General features: G+C 46.2%; 1 protein-coding gene across 1 annotated transcript; it reads right to left on the bottom strand.

The window, feature by feature from the left end:
• Positions 1–756: 756 nt before the first annotated feature.
• On the bottom strand, positions 757–11,773 carry rpe65a (retinoid isomerohydrolase RPE65 a). The gene is given in 15 exon segments (XM_080465542.1): positions 757–1,051; positions 1,142–1,253; positions 1,362–1,456; positions 2,177–2,291; positions 2,390–2,519; positions 2,623–2,762; positions 3,453–3,585; positions 3,788–3,869; positions 6,549–6,696; positions 6,758–6,826; positions 6,828–6,900; positions 7,016–7,123; positions 7,693–7,844; positions 8,872–8,955; positions 11,249–11,773. Coding segments are annotated over 13 exon segments (1,437 nt in total). The 5' UTR covers positions 7,779–7,844; positions 8,872–8,955; positions 11,249–11,773; the 3' UTR covers positions 757–905.
• Between the last annotated feature and the right edge of the window lie 5,296 nt (positions 11,774–17,069).

Raw genomic sequence — 17,069 nt, forward strand, 5'->3', positions numbered from 1 at the left:
CTGCAATGGAACGTTGAACCACACGTCACAGGAACTCAACTTACTTAGTTACTTTAGGACTCTGAGACGTTCAGGAAAATCTAATGAATATGAATAAAATCAGAAGATCAAACAGTTTTAATGTGCTAAAACTATTTTTTTTTAATTGGTTGAAGTTTCTCGGATGAAATCAAATTTCTTCCAAATAAAGTATTTTTTATATAATGTATAATATAATGTTTTTAACTGAACACCACTATTAAAATAGGAAGTGTCGTGAGTGAGGAACAAAGTTATTATATATTATTATTATTGTCGCATTTTGTAATTGAAGTAAAAAATTTAAGGAAAAATGTCGAGATTTTTTATGAAGTAAATAGTTCGAGTATAAATATTGAGAATAATTAAAAAAAAACTAAACTTTTTTTAATTAAAAAGCTCAAACTGTTTTGAGGATTTTGTTGTTTTTGATCATTTTTTTTTACATTTTTGCTTCTTAGTAAAAAAAAAAGGTAAAAATAGACACGAAGTTAGAATTTTATTAAGTCAATTCTATCAATAAAATGCATTTTATTTGTGACTCAATATTAATTAAAACCTTTAAAAACATTGAAATGAATAAATTGTCAAATTGTGGAATTTGTTTTACTTTTCTTCAGTAAGATTTTATCTTTTTATCTCCGTTTAAACTTTAATGTCAAACTGAACAAAAATAATGTGATCTATGTGTTTCCTGTGTTTTTGCTTGGTTGCCATGGAAACAGGAGGAGACCAACCCCACGTTCAGTATTTGTTTATTGAGATGCTGAGGAGTCGGTCCGACACCAGGAGATCCGAATCACGTTGTTTTTTTATTCCGTCCATCACGTTTGGCTCCGTTGCTGCCTCCAGGCGCTCTGGCGTCTGCAGGCCGGCGGCGAGCGTCTTCAGGGTTTGTACATCCCGTGGAAGGTGACGGGGATGCTGCACTCCACCTCGGCCCGGGCGATCTCCGACAGGTCTTTGGCGTTGAGGATCAGGAGGTACCCGGGTCTCTGGGATCCCGGCGCCGCGATGATGGTGAGCAGTATTCCTGCGGGGAGGAGCAGACCAGCATCACTCCACCGTCACGAGTCGCCCGCGGAGGCCGAGGCTCGCCGGGAGAACCGGAACCGGGACTCACCGTCATCTTCGTCCACGCTGTCCGGGTTCTGGACGAAGAGCGGCTCCGACGGGTACGAGTCCGGCTCCTGCCACACCCAGGTCTCCTTGGTCCGCACGTTCAGCTTGCAGATCTGGAACCAGAGCGGGAGTCAGCCTCACACACACACACACACACACACACACACACACACACACACACACACACACACACACACACACACACACACACACACACTCACCCTGTCGGGGATGAAGTGGTTCAGTCCGAGGCCGTACGCGTATGTGTAGTTTTTCCCTCCACACTTGTGGTAGTTGATCTGAGGGAACTCAAAGGCTGCAATGACATCATCATCATCGTCATCATCGTCGTCATCACATTGGTATGGTTGGTTCAGAGTGTTAGTTGGTGCAGTGAGCTGGTTGGTTCAGTGTTAGTTGGTGCAGTGAGCTGGTTGGTTCAGTGTTAGTTGGTGCAGTGAGCTGGTTGGTTCAGAGTGTTAGTTGGTGCAGTGAGCGGGTTGGTTCAGTGTCAGTTGGTGCAGTGAGCTGGTTGGTTCAGTGTGTTAGTTGGTGCAGTGAGCGGGTTGGTTCAGAGTGTTAGTTGGTGCAGTGAGCTGGTTGGTTCAGAGTGTTAGTTGGTGCAGTGAGCTGGTTGGTTCAGAGTGTTAGTTGGTGCAGTGAGCGGGTTGGTTCAGTGTCAGTTGGTGCAGTGAGCTGGTTGGTTCAGTGTGTTAGTTGGTGCAGTGAGCTGGTTGGTTCAGTGTTAGTTGGTGCAGTGAGCTGGTTGGTTCAGAGTGTTAGTTGGTGCAGTGAGCTGGTTGGTTCAGTGTGTTAGTTGGTGCAGTGAGCTGGTTGGTTCAGTGTTAGTTGGTGCAGTGAGCTGGTTGGTTCAGAGTGTTAGTTGGTGCAGTGAGCTGGTTGGTTCAGTGTGTTAGTTGGTGCAGTGAGCTGGTTGGTTCAGTGTTAGTTGGTGCAGTGAGCTGGTTGGTTCAGAGTGTTAGTTGGTGCAGTGAGCGGGTTGGTTCAGAGTGTTAGTTGGTGCCCTGGTCGTTACCCTGTCGCGGTCCAGAGAACAGCACCTCGGGCTCCAGCCACACCGTCCCGTCGGCGTGCATGGTGGCGGTGGCGGTAGTGTACGGGAGACTCACAAGGTTCTTCCCCTGCTCCTCCTGCAGACGGAGCAAAGCATGATGGGAAGAATCCAGCAGTAGAGTGTCTGAGGGGGGTGGGGGCGGATGATGGGGGGTGGAGGGTGGGGGGGGCTCACCTTGTGGACGTCCAGTGGAATCACGTAGCGACGCACCTCCGGCTGCGGCGCCATCATGGCCGCCTTCTTCACCTCCTCCCAGTTGGTCCTCAGGTTGGCGAGCCACAAGTAGTTGTAGACGAACTCGAAGCTGAGAGAGAGAGAGAGAGAGAGAGAGAGAGAGAGAGAGAGAGAGAGAGCGGATTGAGTGGCGGCGCCCCCGTGTGGCCGTCACCTGTCAGACTCGCGGTTACCCCTTCCAGGAGCAGAGGTCGAACACGATGAAGCCGTCGTCCTCGTAGGTGTTGATGTGGTGGAACATGCCGATGGCGGCGCCTTTAAACTTCACGTCGATGTACTCTCCCGGGTTCTTCCTGGCGATGTGGAACAACGTCTGGAAGAGAAAAAGGAGATCTGAAGGAGGAGAAGAGCTGAAATAACAAATAAACCACTGACAGCTTCAGGTCTGCAGAAAGAAATAAAAAACTGATGTGTCCATTCAGGTTAACTGAAAGAGACAAAAAAAGACTCCGATTGATGGAAAAAGACACAAAATAAACACAACTTGACTCAAAAGTACTTTAGAAGGACACAGAACGAGGCCAAATGTGTATCTAAAGTATTAAGTTTCCAGAGAACGTGATAATAAACCTCCATCCTCCTTATTCTCTTCTTCACCTTCACCATGTGGCTTCTGCTTCCACCTGTCTGAGGACCTGATTGAAACCAGGAACCAGTTTACTGCCCTGAAACACGTTACAGCAAATCCAGATAAAAAGATCCGGGGAAAAAACTCAACAAAACTTATTAAACACAACAAATCCAGTTCAGAAAACTGCAGTAATCAGTGTCAATCCAGGCCGAAAAACTTAACCTGTCCTGAAAACCGGTTTAACACTATAAACACCTCAGACTCTGGAAACAGTGATCTAGACCAGAACACAAACTCAGGGTTCAGGTTCCTGAGTACCAGGGTCCAGTTACCCGGACCCCTGGTACATACGTATGAGGTCTAACCCCGGCCCTGGTCCTGGTTCTAGGTGTATATGAGGTCTAACCCCAGCCCTGGTACTCCAGGTCTTACTCCTTGGCTCTCGTTGGACTCGAAGCAGTCCATGTAGTTGGAGCCTCGGATGCTCCAGGCGCTCAGGAACTTCAGCAGGTTGATTTTCACCGGCGTCTCCACGAAGACGAAGTAGTTCTCCGACATGCCGAAGCTGAGAGAGAGAGAGAGAGCGAGAGAGAGAGCGAGAGAGAGAGAGAGAGAGAGAGAGAGAGAGAGAGAGAGAGAGAGAGAGAGAGAGAGAGAGAGAGAGAGAGAGAGAGAGAGAGAGAGAGAGAGAGAGAGAGAGAGAGAGAGAGAGAGCGATTGAAGAAACTGCGTAGGTAAAGCGAGGAGACAAGAGGAACCGCCCCCACCTGTGGACGTAGGAGGGCTTGAAGCGCTCGGCGCTGGGGAATTGCACCACCACCTTGGACTTCTCCACCGGGTCCGACTTATCTGAGGAGCAAAGAGACGGTGATGGATCACCTGCTGATCTGCACATTTAATTTTGACAGTCACCGTAATAACAATCCAACTTGGTACTTTTATTTTGACAGTCTCTGTAATAACAATCCAACTTGGTACTTTTATTTTGACAGTCTCAGTGATAACAATCCAACTTGGTACTTTTATTTTGACAGTCTCTGTAATAACAATCCAACTTGGTACTTTTATTTTGACAGTCTCCGTGATAACAATCCAACTTGGTACTTTTATTTTGACAGTCTCCGTGATAACAATCCAACTTGGTACTTTTATTTTGACAGTCTCCGTGATAACAATCCAACTTGGTACTTTTATTTTGACAGTCTCCGTGATAACAATCCAACTTGGTACTTTTATTTTGACAGTCTCCGTAATAACAATCCAACTTGGTACTTTTATTTTGACAGTCTCCGTGATAACAATCCAACTTGGTACTTTTATTTTGACAGTCTCCATGATAACAATCCAACTTGGTACTTTTATTTTGACAGTCTCCGTAATAACAATCCAACTTGGTACTTTTATTTTGACAGTCTCAGTGATAACAATCCAACTTGGTACTTTTATTTTGACAGTCTCCGTGATAACAATCCAACTTGGTACTTTTATTTTGACAGTCTCCGTAATAACAATCCAACTTGGTACTTTTATTTTGACAGTCTCCGTGATAACAATCCAACTTGGTACTTTTATTTTGACAGTCTCCGTGATAACAATCCAACTTGGTACTTTTATTTTGACAGTCTCCGTAATAACAATCCAACTTGGTACTTTTATTTTGACAGTCTCCGTAAAAACAATCCAACTTGGTGGTTTTATTTTGACAGTCTCCGTAAAAACAATCCAACTTGGTGGTTTTATTTTGACAGTCTCCGTAAAAACAATCCAACTTGGTGGTTTTATTTTGACAGTCTCCGTGATAACAATCCAACTTGGTACTTTTATTTTGACAGTCTCCGTAAAAACAATCCAACTTGGTGGTTTTATTTTGACAGTCTCCGTAAAAACAATCCAACTTGGTGGTTTTATTTTGACAGTCTCCGTGATAACAATCCAACTTGGTACTTTTATTTTGACAGTCTCTGTAATAACAATCCAACTTGGTACTTTTATTTTGACAGTCTCCGTGATAACAATCCAACTTGGTACTTTTATTTTGACAGTCTCAGTGATAACAATCCAACTTGGTACTTTTATTTTGACAGTCTCTGTAATAACAATCCAACTTGGTACTTTTATTTTGACAGTCTCCGTGATAACAATCCAACTTGGTACTTTTATTTTGACAGTCTCCGTAATAACAATCCAACTTGGTACTTTTATTTTGACAGTCTCCGTGATAACAATCCAACTTGGTACTTTTATTTTGACAGTCTCCGTGATAACAATCCAACTTGGTACTTTTATTTTGACAGTCTCCGTAATAACAATCCAACTTGGTACTTTTATTTTGACAGTCTCCGTGATAACAATCCAACTTGGTACTTTTATTTTGACAGTCTCCGTAATAACAATCCAACTTGGTACTTTTATTTTGACAGTCTCCGTGATAACAATCCAACTTGGTACTTTTATTTTGACAGTCTCCATGATAACAATCCAACTTGGTACTTTTATTTTGACAGTCTCCGTAATAACAATCCAACTTGGTACTTTTATTTTGACAGTCTCAGTGATAACAATCCAACTTGGTACTTTTATTTTGACAGTCTCTGTAATAACAATCCAACTTGGTACTTTTATTTTGACAGTCTCCGTGATAACAATCCAACTTGGTACTTTTATTTTGACAGTCTCCGTGATAACAATCCAACTTGGTACTTTTATTTTGACAGTCTCCGTGATAACAATCCAACTTGGTACTTTTATTTTGACAGTCTCCGTGATAACAATCCAACTTGGTACTTTTATTTTGACAGTCTCCGTAATAACAATCCAACTTGGTACTTTTATTTTGACAGTCTCCGTAAAAACAATCCAACTTGGTGGTTTTATTTTGACAGTCTCCGTAAAAACAATCCAACTTGGTGGTTTTATTTTGACAGTCTCCGTAAAAACAATCCAACTTGGTGGTTTTATTTTGACAGTCTCCGTGATAACAATCCAACTTGGTACTTTTATTTTGACAGTCTCCGTAATAACAATCCAACTTGGTGGTTTTATTTTGACAGTCTCCGTGATAACAATCCAACTTGGTACTTTTATTTTGACAGTCTCCGTAATAACGATCCAACTTGGTACTTTTATTTTGACAGTCTCCGTGATAACAATCCAACTTGGTACTTTTATTTTGACAGTCTCCGTGATAACAATCCAACTTGGTACTTTTATTTTGACAGTCTCCGTAATAACAATCCAACTTGGTACTTTTATTTTGACAGTCTCCGTAATAACAATCCAACTTGGTACTTTTATTTTGACAGTCTCCGTAATAACAATCCAACTTGGTGGTCTGTCCAGTAGACCGTCTGTGTGTGTGTGTGTGTGTGTGTGTGTGTGTGTGTGTGTGTGTGTGTGTGTGTGTGTGTGTGTGTGTGTGTGTGGTGTGTGTGTGTGTGTGTGTGTGTGTGTGTGTGTTTACAGTGAAAACTACACTTTTGATGAGAAATTTGGTCAGAAGAAGCCGGGAAGGTGAGGTTGTGTCCTCACCTTTCTGCGTGGGCGGGGTCATGATGATGTTGTAGGCCAGCGACGCTCCTTTGCCCATGCAGTTCCCGATGTTGTACACGGTCCCGTCCTTCTCGATGTGCGGGTGAGCCGTGACGCCGTTAATGTTCACGTAGTTGCACAAGTCGACCTGCAGGGGACGGGAAGGTTCCTGTAACCCTGACCCTGGCCTTCTCAGATTGTGTCTGTACCTTCTTCAGCGTCTCCAGAGTGTCGGTGTTGACTTTAGTGATGTAGTTGGTCTCGGTGCAGGCGTAGTTAATCCTCTCCCACCGGGTACACGTTCACCAGGCAGTTATCCGTCACCTCCACGCCTTTGAAGTAGGAGAAGAACCTGCGGACGCGGTGGAACGCAGGGCAGACGTGAGGAATCGAACCCGCATCCACTTGGATTGTTGCTCTGAAAGCCTGCGGAGGAGGAAGGTTTGGACCCGGAGGCCAAGGCCGACCTGGAGAAGATGTTCTTGCAGGGGTCGGGATACGCGAAGGTCCCGAACTCGGTGATGACCACACGCTTCTCCGTGATGGCTCGCACGTACGCGTCGGTCCGCACAAACCTGGAGGGGGGGGGGGGGGGGGGGGGGGGGGGGGGGTCAGAGGTCACCGGGGCTCCGTTCACACGCTTCAGCATTTTTACACGGAAACGGCAGAGCAGCGGTCTACTGAGCGCGTGCACAACAGCTCGTTACTACGACAACGCGGCGACCAGGACACCACAGGTGTTTCCACGGAGACGGAGGTTTGGTGAAAAACTTCCATTCCATTCAAATAATAAATAGAAAAAAACAGACGACCTGCTACCGGGTAACATTCAGAAACTGTTTCAGGAAAGAGAAGAAGTTTCAACTTCAGGAGAAAATTTCAGTTAAAAACTCAAAGTCTCATAAAGCATCTTGAAAAGCTTTGGCTGGGGATCACAGCAGGGGGCGTCAAACTATGGAACCAATAAATGGAGAAATCAAACAATTACCAAATATATATATAAAGAGTTGGGTTCTGGTTTAATTTAATTTAATTTAATTTAATTTAATTTAATTTAATTTTATTTTATTTTATTTTACTCCTTCTGATTCTAACACGTTTAAAATAGAAACGAATTCACTTCATGACACTCTGGACCTCTCACTTCCTGAAGTAGGTGACTTGGCCGTTCTTGAAGTCGAACTTGTGCATGAGCGCCTGGCCGTCGAAGAGGTGGTAGAAGGGGTTCATCTCCCACCTCGAAGAGTCCCGGGCCCAGGCGGAGGAGGCTGCCCTTTAGGAAGGGGGGGATTCCGCCTGCAGGGCGGCAGCAGCATGGGGTCAGGGTGAGGGGGTCAGGGTGAGGGGGGTCAGGGTGAGGGGGTCAGGGTGAGGGGGGTCAGGGTAAGGGGGGTCAGGGTGAGGAGGTCAGGGTGAGGGGGGTCAGGGTGAGGGGGGTCAGGGTGAGGGGGTCAGGGTGAGGGTGAGGGGGTCAGGGTGAGGGGGGTCAGGGTGAGGGGATTAGGGTGAGGGGGTCAGGGTGAGGGGGTCAGGGTGAGTGGGGTCAGCGTGAGGGGGTCAGGGTGAGGGGGGTCAGGGTAAGGGGGTCAGGGTGAGGAGGTCAGGGTGAGGGGTCAGGGTGAGGGGGGTCAGGGTGAGGGGGTCAGGTGGGGGTCGGGTGAGGGTGAGGGTGAAGGGGTCAGGGTGAGGGTGAGGGGGGGTCAGGGTGAGGGGGGTCAGGGTGGAGGGGGTCAGGGTGAGGGGGGTCAGGTGAGGGGGTCAGTGTGAGGGGGGTCAGGGTGAGGGGGGTCAGGGTGAAGGGGTCAGTGTGAGGGGGTCAGGGTGAGGGGGTCAGGGTGAGGGGTCAGGGTGAGGGGGGTCCATGGTGAGGGGGGTCATGGTGAGGGTGAGGGTGAAGGGGGTCAGGGTGAGGGTGAGGGGGGGTCCAGGGTGAGGGGGTCAGGGTGAGGGGGTCAGGGTGAGGGGGGTCATGGTGAGGGGTCAGGGTGAGGGGGTCAGTGTGAGGGGGTCAGGGTGAGGGGGTCAGGGTGAGGGGGGTCAGGGTGAGGGTCAGGGTGAGGGGGTCAGTGTGAGGGGTCAGGGTGAGGGGTCAGGGTCAGAGTGAGGGGGGTCAGGGTGTGGGGGTGGTCAGGGTGAGGGGGTCAGGGTGAGGGGGGTCAGTGTGAGGGGTCAGAGTGAGGGGGGTCAGGGTGAGGGGGTCAGGGTGAGGAGGTCAGGCTGAGGGTGAGGGGGTCAGGGTGAGGGGGGTCAGTGTGAGGGGGTCAGGGTGTTGGGGATCAGGGTGAGGGGGGTCAGGGGGTGTTGAGCTCAGACTCTAGTTTACCTGTGACGGTGGCAGGAAGCGGCTCTGCCAGCTCCTCACACGTCTCGAAGATCTTCTTGTAGCTTCCGGCCGGGTGGCTCGAATCTGCTCACAGCAAGACGTCTCCGTTAGAAACACCAGAGGTTCCTGCTGGAGGGCGGCAGGTCACCCGGTTCACGGTTCCCCCCCCTACCCCACCACCCCCCCCCCCACCCCCCCCCCCCCCCCCCCCCCCCCCCCCCCCCCCCCCCCCCCCCCCCAGAAGCTGATCTGAGCTGCAGGAGTTAATCTGCTGCAGCTCAGATCAGAGGGAAGTTTGTGAAACTTTAATCCACAACAACAGATTGAATCAGGCTTTTCAGATTTAGGATTCAGTCCAGGACTTTCCTCACTTTGACTCTTTGAACCGCCGGGTGTTAGAACCAGTCCAGACAGGAACCGGAGGAACCTGTTCTCCTGTTCTCCTGTTCTCCTGTTCTCAGGTGGTTTTGGTGTTTTGTTTCACTTCTCAGGCCTTTTGGAGAAAAATCCTAAAGACCAGAGGTTCTGAGCCTTTTATGATCAACACAGCCTTTCTGGTGACTTTCCCCCAGAGGAAGAACCGAGAAGAACCGAGAAGAACTGAGAAGAACTGAGAAGAACCGAGAAGAACCGAGAAGAACTGAGAAGAACCGAGAAGAACTGAGAAGAACCGAGGAGAATCGAGAAGAACTGAGAAGAACCGAGAAGAACCGAGGAGAATCGAGAAGAACTGAGAAGAACCGAGAAGAACTGAGAAGAACCGAGAAGAACCCACAAGAACCGAGAAGAACCCACAAGAACCGAGAAGAACTGAGAAGAACCGAGAAGAACCCACAAGAACCGAGAAGAACTGAGGAGAACCGAGGAGAACCGAGCCTCTCATTGAGACTTTCCTCTCAGTTGGAACGTTTCACCACTTTGAACCTGTTTTGGTTCCTGATCTGAGTTTTTTTCTTTCAGCAGAGAATCGTTGACGTTTTTAACCATTTTATCTCTTTTTAAGCAGTTTTAATGTTTTAATCTCCCATTTTTCTTTTTTAGGTATTTTCTAGTCATTTCAGAGGTTTTCACCATTTTACATTCGGCTTTAAAAAAAAAGACAAATTAATATTTTTCTAACGAAGAGTTAAGAGTCTGTTAGAAAAGTTCTCTTGCTTGTAAATAAATATAAGAAAAATATAAAATGTTTCTTCAGGTGTAATTGAGTCGCAGCTCCTTGGAGCCACTCCAGAGGAGCTAAAGAGCCACCTGGCACGAGGACCTGGGGAGTCCAGACCTCCTGAAAGGGAAAACCTGGAGGTTTGGAAACAACCTGATATTCAAGTTCAAGTGTTTTTGAGAATTCACTGGAAACTGAACCTGGGAGCCTCATGTGTTCATCATTCAGACAACAGACCAGGAAAAGCTTCAGATCCAGTTTGTTTGTCGGTTCTAACGGCGTTTCACCTTTAATCTGAAACTGAAGCTCGACTTGATTTATCAAAACGTCCCAAAACCAGCAGAATTCTACCGGGAGGATCGTTCAGATTCCAGCGTCTCGTTTAGGAAACGTCTTCAAAAGAAAAGCTTTTAACGGCAGTCGGTCGGTTTGGGGATCAAATCCCTGCAAATTCATAAAACAAACAAAGAAAAATCATAAAGAATCTCAGACTTTTAACAAGTTTTTCATCATTTTGAGGTTTTTTTGTTTTGTTTTTTGATAATCTGGAGTTTCCGTGTTTCTGGACGTCGTCATGTTGGTTTGAAACTTAAATGTAAAACTGTAAAATCCTCCAGAGTTGATCCGACCTGTTTCAGGTTTCCTGGTTTGAATCTCAGTCGGTCTTTTTAGGGAAAAACTGGATTAAATTCTAACCTGAATGATTTGATTCTAGTTTCTGTTTTCTAGATTTGAGTTAAAATGTCTGAACACTGGAGACGTGATCGAATCTCGTCGTGTTTAAAAGAACTTAGAGAATCATGGAAAATCCTTGAGGCTCTAGTTTGAGACGAGTCTTTTTCCAGGTTGGTTTCTTATTGGTTGTCGGTCTGGAAGGTCACAGGGATTATTTAATAAAATATCTCAGTGACAAAGTGTGATAAAACCAACAATATTACTACTGTAGTATTTAAAACCGTCTGAAATTAAAAATACTTCAGTTCGGCATTCATCTATCATTCAACACATTTATTGTAACAGTAATTTAATAAAAAATGTGTAACTTATGGAAAATAGTGTGTGCCTTTCATAATAAAAGCTGCATATAATAAACACCTGTGGAGTTGCCCACATTTTTGAGACTATTTTCTAATTTCATCATAAAAATAAATCTCTCTCTACTGAGAACTCTTCATGAGAACCCGGAGGAAAGAAGAAATAAGAGACAGAGAAACTCACCGGCTCACCATGGTTCCTCCTGGACTCAGTGACTCAGTAGAACTCTGGTTCCTCCTGGACTCAGTGACTCAGTAGAACTCTGGTTCCTCCTGGACTCAGTGACTCAGTAGAACCCTGGTTCCTCCTGGACTCAGTGACTCAGTAGAACCCTGGTTCCTCCTGGACTCAGTGACTCAGTAGAACTCTGGTTCCTCCTGGACTCAGTGACTCAGTAGAACTCTGGTTCCTCCTGGACTCAGTGACTCAGTAGAACCCTGGTTCCTCCTGGACTCAGTGACTCAGTAGAACTCTGGTTCCTCCTGGACTCAGTGACTCAGTAGAACTCTGGTTCCTCCTGGACTCAGTGACTCAGTAGAACCCTGGTTCCTCCTGGACTCAGTGACTCAGTAGAACTCTGGTTCCTCCTGGACTCAGTGACTCAGTAGAACCCTGGTTCCTCCTGGACTCAGTGACTCAGTAGAACTCTGGTTCCTCCTGGACTCAGTGACTCAGTAGAACTCTGGTTCCTCCTGGGCTGGAAGCCTCATGCCTCCTCGCCTCCTCCGGCCTTTTAATGCTCCCGCTCCTCCTCCTCCTCCTCCCGCTCCTCCTCCTCCTCCTCCCGCTCCTCCTCCTCCTCCTCCTCCTCCTCCTCTTCCTCCTCTTCCTCCTCGCCTCACTAAACCTTCCTCCTGACCAATGGAGTCACACGGCCAACAAACGGAGCCATTGTGCCCGGTGGCTCAACGTTTCGCTCCCTGAAACCCGCTTTATGTCCGAGAGCAGCGGCGGGACGTCAAAGTGTCGCAACCGGACATGTGATTTCTTTCCTCCACACTTTTTGCATGTTTTAGGTTCCTAAATGTGCTGAGTCACAACCAGAGACGGATTATTAAACTCTGGACAACAAAACCTTAAAACAATCTAAATTAAAATTCTCAACTATTCAGTCTGTTTCTTCACCTCCGTGGTTCCTGAGGTTAAACCTGCAGGTTAACTTCCTGAGGTTAAACCTGCAGGTTAACTTCCTGAGGTTAAACCTTGCAGGTTAACTTCCTGAGGTTAAACCTTGCAGGTTAACTTCCTGAGGTTAAACCTGCAGGTTAACTTCCTGAGGTTAAACCTGCAGGTTAACATCCTGCAGGTTAAACCTGCAGGTTAACTTCCTGAGGTTAAACCTGCAGGTTAACTTCCTGAGGTTAAACCTTGCAGGTTAACATCCTGCAGGTTAAACCTGCAGGTTAACTTCCTGCAGGTTAAACCTGCAGGTTAACTTCCTGAGGTTAAACCTGCAGGTTAACTTCCTGAGGTTAAACCTGCAGGTTAACTTCCTGAGGTTAAACCTTGCAGGTTAACTTCCTGAGGTTAAACCTGCAGGTTAACTTCCTGAGGTTAAACCTGCAGGTTAACTTCCTGAGGTTAAACCTTGCAGGTTAACTTCCTGCAGGTTAAACCTGCAGGTTAACTTCCTGAGGTTAAACCTTGCAGGTTAACTTCCTGAGGTTAAACCTTGCAGGTTAACTTCCTGAGGTTAAACCTGCAGGTTAACTTCCTGAGGTTGCAGGTTAACTTCCTGAGGTTAAACCTTGCAGGTTAACTTCCTGAGGTTAAACCTTGCAGGTTAACATCCTGCAGGTTAAACCTGCAGGTTAACTTCCTGAGGTTAAACCTTGCAGGTTAACTTCCTGCAGGTTAAACCTGCAGGTTAACTTCCTGAGGTTAAACCTGCAGGTTAACTTCCTGAGGTTAAACCTGCAGGTTAACTTCCTGAGGTTAAACCTTGCAGGTTAACTTCCTGAGGTTAAACCTGCAGGTTAACTTCCTGAGGTTAAACCTGCAGGTTAACTTCCTGAGGTTAAACCTGCAGGTTAACTTCCTGAGGTTAAACCTTGCAGGTTAACTTCCTGCAGGTTAAACCTGCAGGTTAACTTCCTGAGGTTAAACCTTGCAGGTTAACTTCCTGAGGTTAAACCTGCAGGTTAACTTCCTGAGGTTAAACCTGCAGGTTAACTTCCTGAGGTTAAACCTTGCAGGTTAACTTCCTGAGGTTAAACCTTGCAGGTTAACTTCCTGAGGTTAAACCTTGCAGGTTAACATCCTGCAGGTTAAACCTGCAGGTTAACTTCCTGAGGTTAAACCTGCAGGTTAACTTCCTGAGGTTAAACCTTGCAGGTTAACTTCCTGCAGGTTAAACCTGCAGGTTAACTTCCTGAGGTTAAACCTGCAGGTTAACCTCCTGCAGGTTAAACCTGCAGGTTAACTTCCTGAGGTTAAACCTTGCAGGTTAACTTCCTGAGGTTAAACCTGCAGGTTAACTTCCTGAGGTTAAAGCTGCAGGTTAACTTCCTGAGGTTAAACCTTGCAGGTTAAACCTTGCAGGTTAACTTCCTGCAGGTTAAACCTTGCAGATTAACTTCCTGCAGGTTAAACCTTGCAGGTTAACTTCCTGGTTTTAAGCTGCATTTACACTGATTTTACTCTCAGTTTAGAATTAGTTTCTGGTCTAATGTTAGTCTGAGTTTAATTAGTTTGAACCTCAGTTTACACCTTTTGTTAACCTCAGGTTAAGTTTGGTTTGTAGCCTGGTCCCAGCAGGTTTAGTCTGCCTTTAGAAGATAGTTTTGGCTCAGTTCAGCCCAGTTTTACTCTCCTTTGGACCAAGTTATCAGGATGATCTTAGCCTGAGTTCTGATGCAGTTTCAGTCTGGTTTTAACCGACTATTTTTAGCCTCAGTTTAGAATTAGATTCTGGCCTAATATCAGCGTTTATTAAAGAGTTTCCGTGAGGTTCATCCTGGAACAGCAGGTCTTAGCTTTGACTTGGACCCGGTTCATCCCCTGGTTTTAGTCTGGATTCAGATTTCTTTTGTTCAGTTTTACTGTCTGAGTTTAACCAAGTGTTGAACTGATTTCTGGTTTTCTTCCAACTGGATTTGTCCTGGTTCTGAGTTGAGGTTTTAGACTGGCTTTAGTCTACATTTAGACTTGAGCTTTGTCCTGATTTCTCTTTTACTATTTCGTGCAACAGTGACGTTAAAGAGACGAAGCCCGGAGCGTCGACTCGAACGGTGCCGCAGAGGAAACAGGCAGCCGCCGTGGAACTCCAGGACCTCCAGGCCCTCCAGGACCTCCAGGACCACCAGGACCTCCAGTACCTCCAGGCCCTCCAGGACCTCCAGGCCCTCCAGGACCACCAGGACCTCCAGGACCTCCAGTACCTCCAGGCCCTCCAGGACCACCAGGACCTCTAGGACCACAAGGACCTCCAGGACCACCAGGCCCTCTAGGACCTCCAGGACCTCCAGGCCCTCCAGGACCACCAGGACCTCCAGGCCCTCCAGGACCCCCAGGACCTCCAGGACCTCCAGGACCACTAGGACCTCCAGGCCCTCCAGGACCTCCAGGACCACCAGGACCACCAGGACCTCCAGGCCCTCCAGGACCACCAGGCCCTCCAGGTATGACAGACACAGAGCCCCACTCTGTGGCATCGTTCAGGTACTGGAGCCTCACCATCACTCCGCGTCACGAAGCTTCATCAGTTAAAACATCAACAGTTTATCCTGAATTAGAAGAATACCTGAGCTGGAACATCGTCGATCTTTTACTTTGATCTGGTTTTGTCGTCTTGGATTCATTTTCATCTTAATGGAAGGAAACTTTGTCTGCGAGTATTTATCTATTAGTTTCTATGTATTTTACCAACTTTTCACAAAAACTATCAACCCGAATTACATGAAATCTTCAGGGATGATTTGTCGTCATCAATCATTAGATTTTGGGACGTTAACAGATAAACGTTTCTGAATAAATCCTAAAAACTGAAAAACTGTCCCATACAAAGTGGATGAGAGAGGCACCTCATGGAGATCAAAGGAGATCAGTGTCTGTTGCCATGGAGACGCTCCCTGCTCAGAGTTTCACACAGCGACGTAGCTACCTGACAGGCTAGTTAGCATCGATATGAGCTAAGAGCTATCATGCTAGCAATGCTAACTCGGTTCATCAAACAAATGTGGCGTTGGCGAAGGCCGCGCTCTACCGAGTGTAGCTCTAGTTTCTGGCTCGTTTTTCTCTCGGGTTTAAACTATTGTCGTCGTGGTTTTAAACTGGATTTAAAGTCATTTGAAAGTTTTCCGGGTCGTTTCAGCGCCGCGTTAATCTCAGGTCTACGACGTTTCAGGTGAAAACGTTTTTATGTGTTTGTTTTCGTTCTGAAAACGATGGAGTTGTTTTGTAAATAAAACCTCAAAACGCTACGAAGGTTCAGTGTTTTCATTAGAAATCGTTGTCATGGAAACGGAGCCTGAGCGCCTGCTGTTAACCGACACTGGGGTTGAACTGGTTTTGGACTGTTTCCTCTGGTTCGTTGTATTTCTAGATTTCTTGTTTTCAGATTTTCCAGATTCTTTGAACCGGTTTGTTCTTGCTTCACTCCGGTTTGAAACACTGGATTTAGTTTTCAAGCTGATTTTCGTCTGGTGCTTGAACAAGTTCCAGGCTGTTTCTAAGCTGATTTCACACTGAGTTTGATTCAGAGCCTCATTAGTTTGTTTGTTGGGACCCACATTCAGGACGGAAACTTTTCACTGAGAGTACATTTCCCACTCTGCAGTTATATTTATAATTTTACACAACAATCTGTACTTTAGTGAAGTGAACGGGACAAATACTACATTTTCACTTTATATTTCCCCTGAATCTGCCAGATGTCTGTTTTCATTTCCTATAAAAAAAAATCCATGAATGATGTAGTTTTCTGGAATGTTTGTGACGTGGAGGTGTTGAACAACAACAACAACAACAGTTTATATTGAGCGATATTGCATCATAACTGAGACACATGATGCCGATTAGATGAATTGTTTGCTGCGAACGCCTGAACTCTGCTTGTCTCGGTGCCACCATAATCCAGGTGAGGGGATTAGAGCCAGAGACAAACGCTGTATTGTTTCTCCCGGGATTAAAAAAAAACCCCAGCGGGAGCAGTTTCATCACTGATACGCAGATTTGTGACGTCGCTGCTGGAAACCAGAGGAATAAGTGAGAGTAACAACAGGCTGAGAGACGGGAGGCTCAGTCAGACGCTTCCTCACAAACATCTCCATCTCAAACTGAAATCCAAAACAGACATGAACGATGTTTGAAGTGTATTTGTAGTTTTCAAAGTAATCAGAGTACTTCCTGTCTGCTCAGATTGTTTCTACAATATGGAATGTAAACAAGGAATCTTATGAGACCATGCAACTGAAACCAACCAACCAACAAAAAATAAAAATAAATCACCAGAAATGTTCTGAGAATATTTGTTGTAGTTTGTGTTTGTTGTCTGTGTTTGGGAGCAAGTTTAGCAGAGCAGCAGCTGGTTTAGTTTAGTAGAGCAGCAGGTTTAGCAGAGCGGCAGGTTTACTTTAGCAGAGCAGCAGCTGGTTTAGTTTAGTAGAGCAGCAGGTTTAGCAGAGTGGCAGGTTTACTTTAGCAGAGCAGCAGCTGGTTTAGTTTAGTAGAGCAGCAGGAGGTTTAGTTTAGTAGAGCAGGAGGAGGTTTAAGTTTAGCAGAGCAGCAGCTGGTTTAGTTTAGTAGAGCAGCAGGTTTAGCAGAGAAGCAGCAGGTTTAGCAGAGCGGCAGGTTTAGTTTAGCAGAGCAGCAGCTGGTTTAGTTTAGTAGAGCAGGAGGAGGTTTAAGTTTAGCAGAGCAGCAGCTGGTTTCGTTTAGTAGAGCAGCAGGAGGTTTAGTTTAGTAGAGCAGGAGGAGGTTTAAGTTTAGCAGAGCAGCAGCTGGTTTAGTTTAGTAGAGCAGCAGGTTTAGCAGAGAAGCAGCAGGTTTAGCAGAGCGGCAGGTT

The sequence above is a fragment of the Lipophrys pholis genome (assembly GCF_963383615.2).
Source record: "Lipophrys pholis genome assembly, chromosome: 1".
Lineage (NCBI taxonomy): Eukaryota > Metazoa > Chordata > Actinopteri > Blenniiformes > Blenniidae > Lipophrys > Lipophrys pholis.